Source organism: Gobio gobio (genome assembly GCF_949357685.1).
Source record: "Gobio gobio genome assembly, chromosome: 18".
Lineage (NCBI taxonomy): Eukaryota > Metazoa > Chordata > Actinopteri > Cypriniformes > Gobionidae > Gobio > Gobio gobio.
The window spans coordinates 40,733,698-40,744,012 of NC_137111.1; the positions used below are offsets into that span (position 1 = coordinate 40,733,698).

The 10,315-nt window shown below is 37.6% G+C and overlaps 1 protein-coding gene across 1 annotated transcript in view; it reads right to left on the reverse strand.

The window, feature by feature from the left end:
• Positions 1-10,070, reverse strand: part of LOC307142432 (uncharacterized protein) — a 40,817-nt gene extending 30,747 nt beyond the window's left edge. Inside the window, exon 1 of the mRNA XM_079843304.1 lies at positions 9,712-10,070. Coding sequence (XP_079699430.1) covers positions 9,712-9,790 — 79 coding nt within the window. The 5' untranslated portion in view covers positions 9,791-10,070. The remainder of the gene's footprint in view (positions 1-9,711) is intronic.
• Between the last annotated feature and the right edge of the window lie 245 nt (positions 10,071-10,315).

Below are 10,315 nucleotides of genomic sequence, written 5' to 3' on the forward strand. Positions count from 1 at the left end.
GGCCAAACAAATAGCCCCACCCAAACTCACACTATTGGTTGAACAGGATGCCCAAACAAAATGTATTGTTTCAATATCACCACAGAGCCACATTGTTTACACTTCTCAGGGAAACCAACCATCTTCTGTACTTATAATTGTCTCTAAACATTAAACTAGGAGTTTAAAATATTTAAAAATGTTTAAAATATTTCAAAAAATCACACACTGCAGCAGCTTTTAAGCATTGGTATTAGAAAAATGGTCATGTAGAGTGCATACTTCATCTCCCATTATTCAAATCATTTAAAAGCATTTGTATGCAGACGTGCTCCACTGCGCTGAAAGAAGAGAGCTTATCTCACTATAAAGCATTCTTTAGCGTCAGCGTTCTACAAAGAGTCATATAGTTCTGTCCTGCTCTGAACTTTGATCTGTGCATTAGCTTCGTTAGATAACATGAGGCTCAGCTCTTTCATAGTATTGGAAATCTGATACATTTCAGATGTCATTCATATCATATCTTCATCGCACTGTTTCCATAATAAAAGTCTATGCTTGTGAAACCCCTCCTGTTCGAACCTACCCGCTCTAAGCGGGACTCGAACCCTGATCCGCTGGCATGAGAGTTGGACGCTCTAACAAGGAGGTTAAAGGCTGCAACCCCTAGCATCTCTTGAGATCAGGGGAGTGAGGTTTACTCGCACAGCAACTACTAGCTGGCCTCCGTTACACTTGTATCTTCAACTGAAAAAGTGGAGGACTTTTATCTTATTTACATTATCTTGATGAAGAGGTGTGACGAGAAGCTCTCAGTGGAGTGGAAATAAATGGTTAATTAGATGATTCACAGGATATTCATTCTGGTTTAGAGGGAAATGATTCACTAATTTACATAGCTGAGGAAATTGAGACATAAAGAGATTTCTAGCAAGCTTTTAGCCTTGACCCCAATTTGACAGGCTCTGATGCAATTTGAGGTTAAAATCATGTGGTAAAGTTACTTCATGAGGCCTTGAAAAAGATAACAATAATAACCATTCCCAGCCCTCTCATAGGTCGACAGATTGTTTTTTATCATCTTTTTTTCAGATTGGATAGTGACTGTGAAAACACTGATAGCGTTTCAATTATGTGAGGTCATACCACCTTTGCTTCTGCTCCAGGTTTTTTCCCATTCAAAACAGTGCCTGTGTTTTTGCAGTTTTTTTCTCATAAACCCATGTGTGTACACAACACTTGGACTCCAGTGTGAAATCAACTACAAACACATTTCATTGTTCGATTTTATCTAATCTAAAAAAAAATTAAAAGCAGCAAACAATATACAGGTCCTGTTCCACTCTATTCTTTTTCTAATCTTTAGGTGCAATTCAAGTCTTCAGGAACGGTAATAGAGAATACACAATAAACATATCTGAAAAAACACCCATGAGATAAAGTTTGCTGTGGGTTACTCGGCACCATGCCATGCAAATATAAAACATAAGAGACTGAAAAAACAGTATATTGTCCGATAATTACCTACAAGCAGTCCCAACATGAGACCCAAGCATACAGTAATTGGAGTGCTCAATGTGAGGCCCTGAATAAAAATTTAGCTAATTTACTTCTACAGGTCAATTAGAGCGACCCATTGGGTCAGTCTTTCATACACTTGTGCTCTCCAGCTGAGACTACAGAACTGCTGATGGTGGGACATTTTTGATGCCACTCAGTAGGGGCAAGTAGTCAGCATCTAAATCCCCCTCGGTTTTCAATTAACACCGCTCAGACGTGGCCGCTTGTAAAGAGAGATCAAAAAGCCCTTGCTAGCCCCTGGCAGCCAGGAATGTAAGTAATGCTAAGGTCCTTCATTTTGTAGAGTATAATGCATTCAAAATAAAAACAGGTCAATGATAGTGTTGGCGGGAATCAAACCCCACATATTTCTGGTCCTTCTCACTCGGGAGGCTTCAAATGTCTGATGGGGGATTATTTCAGGAGTAAAGGGCAGGTACATCACTATAGGAATATCGACACATCATTTTGCAGACAGTGTTTGTCAATCTTCTATGGAGGCCAAATTAAAACAATAATGCTTTAGTCAATCGTGATACTTTGTCATAATTTTGATCTTAAAAATGAAACATGGCTTAAAAAGTCTAAACTATGAGATACTAAGTCATAATTATGAGATAAAAAGTCAAAATTACAACATACTGGCATATTTGTGAGATAAAACGTCAAAGTTATGACATACTAAGTGGAATTTGAGACAAAAAAGTCAACATGAAAAGTTGATTTTTCATTTATGCAATAATGTTTTATCTCATAACTTTTTATATTATAATTTTAACTTTTGTCTCATAATTATAACTTTTATGTCATAAATGTTCTATCTTACAAATATGACAGTATGACACGTAATTGCGCCGTTTTATCATAATTCTGATTTAGTTTCATAGTTTAGACTTACTTTTTCATCATTTCGTTTTTAAGCTCAAAATTAGGACAGTATGTCATAATTATGACCTTTTTATGTTAAAGTTTTAACTTTTATCTCATAATTATGACTTAGTATCTCATAGTTTAGACTTTTTATGCCATAATTTCATTTTTAAGTTCAAAATTATGACATAGTAAGTGGAAATTGAGACAAAAAGTTATTATAACAGGAAAAGTAGATTTTTCATTTATGCAGTAATTGTTTTATCTCACAATTTCAACTTTGTGTCAATGACCTTGTCATAATTATGACTTAGTATCTCATAGTTTAAAATTTGTATGCCATCATTTCATTTTTAAGCTAAAAATTTGGACATAGTGTGTCATAATTATGACTTTTTATATAAAAGTTTTACCTTTTATCTCGTAATTATAACTTAGTATCTCATGATTTATAATTTTGACTTATGTCATAGTTTAGCCTTTTAATTTCAAATTAGTATGTGATAACTTTGACTTTTGTTTCATAATTTAGTTTTTTTATCTCACAAATATGACAGTCATAATTTTCGACTTAATATCTCATAGTTGAGACGTTTTATGCCATCATTTAATTTTATGATCAAAATTAGGACATGGTATGTTATAATTATGACTTTTATGTCATAGTTTTAACTTTTATCTTGTAATTATAACTTGGTATCTCATGATTTATAATTTTGACTTTTTATGTCAAAATCAAAGGCTTATAGTTTAGCCTTTTTATTTCAAATTAGTATGTGATAAATTTGACTTTTATATCATAATTTTGTCTTTTGACAGTATGTCTATTTTCAACTTTTTCCTCAAAATTACTTTGTATGCCATAATTAAATTTTTAAGCTCAAAATTATGACATAGTAATTCATAATTCCGTAATATGTGATATACCAAAGCATGATTTCTTTTTCTTATGTGGCTGAAGTAGATCTCTTCAGAGGTTGCTTTGTGCATATTTTCTTATTCACTGAATGTTTTCTTTCTTTTCTCTTTTAAAGCAGCACTGCTAGTCACATGCCACCTGCAGTAGTGTTTTTCTTCTAGGCCAGCAGAGAATGTTTTTCACAGTGTACAACTGGCAAGTGCCTCACATTTTTGAGCTGATAAAATACTCAGTTCACATTCAAGAATCCTGAAATCATCTGCTCCAGTGTATTTTACAGCTGATTTGGTAGGTAAAAAAGCTGATATGTCCCAGATGGATATTATAGGGCAGTAATGTTTTTATGCCAAGTCTAATAAATATTTAATTTGAAGAATTTCTGCGAGACATAACTACTCAAAACATATTTTGTCAATTATCTGTCCTGAAAGCGAGAGGAAAAGTCTGCTCCTATAACCAAATGTTGCTGCCATTCGTTTGAGATGAAGAATGTGAGAATCATTAAAGGCCCTCGATAGAAACATTCACCGGGATGAAATGTGAAGTATTCACACGCTTCGACAAGAACATGTTTACTCCATCTGGCCTCGCCCACTCATGTTTACCATATTTCAACACTGCTAGGTTTGTGACGTCTGCTTTACACCAAATTAGAGCCTACTCTCAGTTTACCTGACATTATCAGTCTCATCAGTCAGTATGATGATATACAGCTTTACTGCACTCAGTGATGGGAAGTTTGAGCCATTTCTGTGAACCGGTTCATCAGTGCTTTTTTCATAATCACGTCTGACATCCCTGCCTCGTGTGTTTACTAAAACCCATTCAAGATATAACCCATTATGAAAGAACAGGCACTTTATTCTATCATAATAATAAGGGTGTTCATTGCCATAAATATTACGTTCACTGATTCATGACTGATGAATGGTCTTGGAAACATTAATTTTGTCTACTTTCATGAGTAAAGCCTTAAAACCCATCATACTGAATGTGCTAAGTGAGCTCTGTTTAGGAAGCTGTCCATTTGTAAATAGTTTTTCTTAGCTTTTTGTTGAATGGAAGTGCAGAGGTTTTTCAAATGAATTAAACCTATACTTTGCAATATTGTTAGGGGATGCAGTGGGATAAGTATAGGTGCTTCAGGAACGGTCTTGTCTGCAGACATGTCCCATTGTGATTCTGGGTGGAGAGGTCAGAGGCAGGCCAGGGCAGGTCTTCTATTTTTACAGCCAGGAGAATGTCAGAACCCTGTTAGCACTTGGGTGGTCAGACTGAATGACCCCGAGAGCACATGAACTAATAATCTGTTTGCTAGAATCCATATATGGACTGTTTTAACATGGCATTGGAGTGAAATGTGAATAAAAGCCTAAATTCAATCTGTTCATCATATAAAGGGATCCCATCTCTTCAGAAAATTTGGACTAAACAGCTTGTTTCATATGGATTCGTTTTACGATCTCTTCATGAAGTTTTCGAAGCGTCAAAGTGGTAGTTGCGTAGTTGTCAATGGAGGGACAGAAATCTCTCAGATTTCATTAAAAAGATCTTCGTTTGTGTTCCGAAGATGAACGAAAGTCTTACGGGTTTGAGACGACATGAGTAAATGATGACAGAATTTTCATTTTAGGGTGAACTAAGTTAATCTTTGTATGTCATTTCAGAATTGGTAATACTGCCGAATGTACGGAAAATGTATGATCAAAAATATACTTTAATATAATTTCTATTGAAACTTGAATGTCATAGATTGTGTGTAATGATGAACATTTGTAATAATGAAGTTGAAATTTAGTTTAAATGTAACAAAATTATAATCGAGTGCTGTACATGTGCTTTATGTGGCGTTCACACCGGACGCGATTCGCGCGAATAATTCGCGCTAATCGCGCGAAGGTGGACGCGTGTACATTTTGAGTTTACTCGCGCGAATCGCGCGTGAAATTCGCGCGAATCGCGTGTGACATTCACTGCACAACAGATGCGAATTCGCGTCATGGGCGGGGCTTCCGCCAGCAGCTCGTCTCGTTGAGAAATGGCTGACATGGGCTGTGTTTACATGTCTTTTTTTTTGTTCATATCTACTGTTAATGTGTGACAAAACGTAGTTTTAAGACTTTTTCAGTCGATAATGTAGTTGTTTAAAGCTCAAATCTGTGGTTTATTTACATAAACAGTGCCTATTTGAACATTTTATCTGCCGTTGTCGGAGCTGTGAGCTCCAGCGGACAGCGCGCTCAGCGCACGTGAAAGCCGGCGAGGGCAACCTTTCCTCGGCCAGTCCTTCTGCCGTCTCCCGCTGGCTCTGATGTCTCTGTGGTGTGTCTCGAGCTATAATTCGTCTTGTAACGGCCGATCTTTGGTCTCATGGATCTATAATTTGTTCCCTGGCAAATCGTTTAGGCTGAGGGCAAAGATAAGTTTCATTACTTTATATTTTTAGGCTATAACTGTACGTTGCAGTTGTAACGTTAGCCTACTAGCACTGACTTTGAATGTTTGACTGCATTGTTGCTTTGTTTCATGTATAGCTTGTTATACATTACTGATACTTTTGTATTATTGATCATACATAAACTTGCATTTAACAAAAAGAGACTGGGTTGTGTTTCATGTAATTTAATGTTATCACAGTGATAATCATATTGTCTGAACCAGATATCAATATACAGATTTTCTCTTCATTGTTGTCACTACTAGAGCAAGCTCCTGATTGGTTAACGCGGCGCGAAATATCCGCCAAAGTTCAGATTTTTCAACTTGAGCGTTTCGCGCGATTCACGCGATTCGCGCGAATCGCGCGTTCAAAACGCTCAAGTCGCGTCCTTCTCGCCGCCTCAATCGCGCGAATCGCGCGAATCTCGCCGCCTCATTCGCGCGAATCGCGCCGCAGAATGCCATTTCGCGTCTCTGCATTGACTTAACATGTAAATCACTCGCGCGAATCGCGCGAATCGCGTCCGGTGTGAACGCACCATAAGTGTGTATTAAAGTGTACTTCTTTCAAACTTGACAAAATATTATTAAAACAATGATTTAATATGTACTTAACATTATTACAAAGTGCATTTTTAAAAAGTGTACTTAAGTGTTTTACGAAACAGTAATGACAGTTTAAGTACACTTAAGTTGCCTTTTATTTAATCAATATTATATTATCTGCAAATATAGCTTTTTAAACATACTTTTAAGATTTGAAGAACACTAAAAGTACAATTAAGTGCACTTCTTTTTCACAAGGGACAGCATATTGAAAAACCTAGCGACACCCTAGCAACCACCTAAAAACCCCTAATTTCCCTCATTGAGGAAAATTCACGATTCCCAGATTGTAAATAAAGGTTTAATCCGTTGATCTTTTTTTTCTGCCTGAATTGCTCCTTGCTGAAGGAGGTGACAGAGGGCAAATGTCAGGTTTGATGAGGTGTGAAATACAGCCCTACACCTTTTCTCCCTTCTTCCTAATCTAAAGCCAGCAGACCTTTAGTGCCTCGCACCTCTCTGTCTCTCTCATCACAGTGCCAGAACATTTTCCCTGTGCTCCACAAAGGCAATGATTTTGACCCTAAGGAGTCTTTCCAGAAGCACATTATCATTGTGAACTGAAAGGGCCAGTCTCTCATTATCTAACAGCATTAGGATAAGGCAAGAATGTGCGGGAGCAGTAACATCAGTCAAGCCTTCAGGCAAACTCACCCCACTCTTCTCCCCCTCTTTATTTGAGAGTAAGATTTGTTTTTCTACTTACAGTTTTCCACTTATGACCACGATCAAGGCACAAGTAATGCAGAACTGACAAACAACAGTGAAGAATTATCATTTTCTGTGAGACCCTCTCAATCTGAATGCCACTACGAAATGGGGACATCTCTCGTCTTGTCCCTTCAGGACAGCTTCATATCCGTATTACCTGACTGAGTCATGTGTGTCTGTGATTTCACACACTGGCTGATCCTACGCATGAAGAATTTCGACTCAGTGCAGCTGTGCCTGTTTGCAGTTATGAGTCACGTATAATATAACTCAAGTAGAGGAGAAGAGCCCCTCTCAAGAATCTGTCACCACTAAAGCATTCACATCTGATATTTCTTATGTTGGTTTTGCTAGAGATTGAAACACCTGTGTGACACTCTCCTCCCATTAACTTCCTTCACGGTAACATATACATACTGATCATCTAAACTGTCATATATTGAGAATCACAGCTGCTTATTGAAGTAATTTAGTCTGTATAAGTCACATGAAAGACAACCACATTGATATTTTACAGGGTTCCAATTCCAATCAAAAAGGTTTTATAGACAAATGTTTTATTATAACTTCCACCAAAACTCTGTACTGATGCTTTATGGATCCATTAACCAATATCCTAATTAAGTGTCTATAATATATATGTGTGTGTGTGTGTGTGTGTGTGTGTGTGTGTGTGTGTGTGTGTGTGTGTGTGTGTGTGTGTGTGTGTGTGTGTGTGTGTGTGTGTGTGTGTGTGTGTGTGTGTGTGTGTGTGTGTGTGTGTGTGTGTGTGTGTGTGTGTGTGTGTGTGTGTGTGTGTGTGTGTGTGGGCATGTTTTCGTGAAATATCAGGACACAAATGTGTATAATGACATGGGTATGACATAGGTATTACAAAAAGAGGGTGAAATATGAGGACGTTCCCCATGTCCTCACTTTTCAAAATGCTTATAAATCACACAGAACAAGTTTTTTTTCACAGAAAGTGAACTGCACAGTCTCCTGTGAGGGCTAGGTTTAGGGGCAGGGGCAGTGTAAGGGGATAGAAAATACGGTTTGTACAGTATAAAAACCATTACGCCTATGGAATGTCCTCACATTTCACAAAAACAAACGTGTGTGTGTGTGTGTGTGTGTGTGTGTGTGTGTGTGTGTGTGTGTGTGTGTGTGTGTGTGTGTGTGTGTGTGTGTGTGTGTGTGTGTGGGCATGTTTTCGTGAAATATCAGGACACAAATGTGTATAATGACATGGGTATGACATAGGTATTACAAAAAGAGGGTGAAATATGAGGACGTTCCCCATGTCCTCACTTTTCAAAATGCTTATAAATCACACAGAACAAGTTTTTTTTCACAGAAAGTGAACTGCACAGTCTCCTGTGAGGGCTAGGTTTAGGGGCAGGGGCAGTGTAAGGGGATAGAAAATACGGTTTGTACAGTATAAAAACCATTACGCCTATGGAATGTCCTCACATTTCACAAAAACAAACGTGTGTGTGTGTGTGTGTGTGTGTGTGTGTGTGTGTGTGTGTGTGTGTGTGTGTGTGTGTGTGTGTGTGTGTGTATGTGTGTGTGTGTGTGTGTGTGTGTGTGTGTGTGTGTGTGTGTGTGTGTGTGTGTGTGTGTGTGTGTGTGTGTGTGTGTGTGTGTGTGTGTAGATAGACAGACAGACAGACAGACAGACAGACAGACAGATAGACAGATAGACAGATAGACAGATAGACAGATAGATAGATAGATAGATAGATAGATAGATAGATAGATAGATAGATAGATAGATAGATAGATAGACCGTAACAATTTTAAAAAAAAAAAATTAAGTACAATTAACTTGGAGATTTAAGTCATTTCAACTTAAATTACATTTAACTGGCTTTAAAAACGAGTTGAATCTTGTATAACTTATAAAAAAGTTGAAAATTTAGCAATTTAAAAGCATATGTTGCATAACTTATTGGTCATATATCTTTTACTGTGTAGATAGAAAAGGTAAAATTATTTCATTTCTGGGCTAAAAAGTTCATATTTAATTTTTTATATAACTGATATTTTAGGTTTTTCCATATGTTCATAAACTGTTTTAACACTATATGATGAGTAGAAAGGCACCTGAAACAGGAACCCTAGTTTGAACAATCACAATTGCATAAGATAAAGTCTAGACAAAATTCTTCTGTGATTTACACTCAAACAAAACAAATGGCTTATAAATTGTTTCTCATTAAACTGATGTTTGATTTGAATTTCTAACTAATTAAACACAAATCCGCCCCTCTGCCACATGTTTTTCTTGTTAAAACCAAGGCAACACTTACAACTGTAGTTAAAAACAACATTGTATATGTAATAAACTTTGTGGCTAAAGCTTGTGGGTTTTCTAAATGAGCTCAGCTTTGAGAGCTAACTTTATTGAAATGACATCAGCCCAGGAACTCATCTGATGATAGTTCAATGAGTGTTTTTTTAAAACATAACCCTAACCATGTACAACCAAGCAGATAACACCTCAGAGTTTAAATTACAGGTTTCTAAATATCCTCCATCCCCTCAGCCAGACAAATTACTACCTGTGCTACAAATCCAGGTGTTGCATGGAGCCGACTAGGTGAAGCAATGACTAAGATCGCGTATTGAGTCAAACAACTTACCTTTTCTCCAAGGGGCAAGAATGGCAAACGACTTCTGCCAGCTGAACACCATGCTTGGTTTCCTCTTCTTAAGACTCATTGTTGAAGTGCAAAACTTCAGTAGCTTTCAGTGTCAAGAGGAAAAAACTCTCCTCAGTGGCTTCTTCAAGCACACCTCATACCTCAATGCTGATTGATCTTCCTTCTCCTCAACTGAGTGATCAAAGTCTTCAAATGTTCCAGAAATCTGTGCTGATTGGAGTATATCCAGTTTTGAGCATACTGCCAGAGTAGTTTCATACACGAGTGTATGTGAGAGAAGGAGGCTGGTTGTGAAGGAGTGTGTGTGTTGTCCTCTCACTGAGGAGAATGAGCAGACTGCCTACAGCAGGACCATCAGCAGCTGGAGGAGGGGTGACGGACTGCCAGATGGAGGGAGGGGAACGACTCCGGAGAAACCTTTGTGTGTGTGAGAGAGAGAGGGAGAGATAGTGGGAGAAGTTGGAAAATGTGCAATCATATACCAATGAATACGAATTCTTAGAAGACATTGCTTGAGGAATCCGCCTCATTAAAGCTAGCTGTTATTGTACAAGCTTGGGTTTGAGGTCAATCTACATCCACT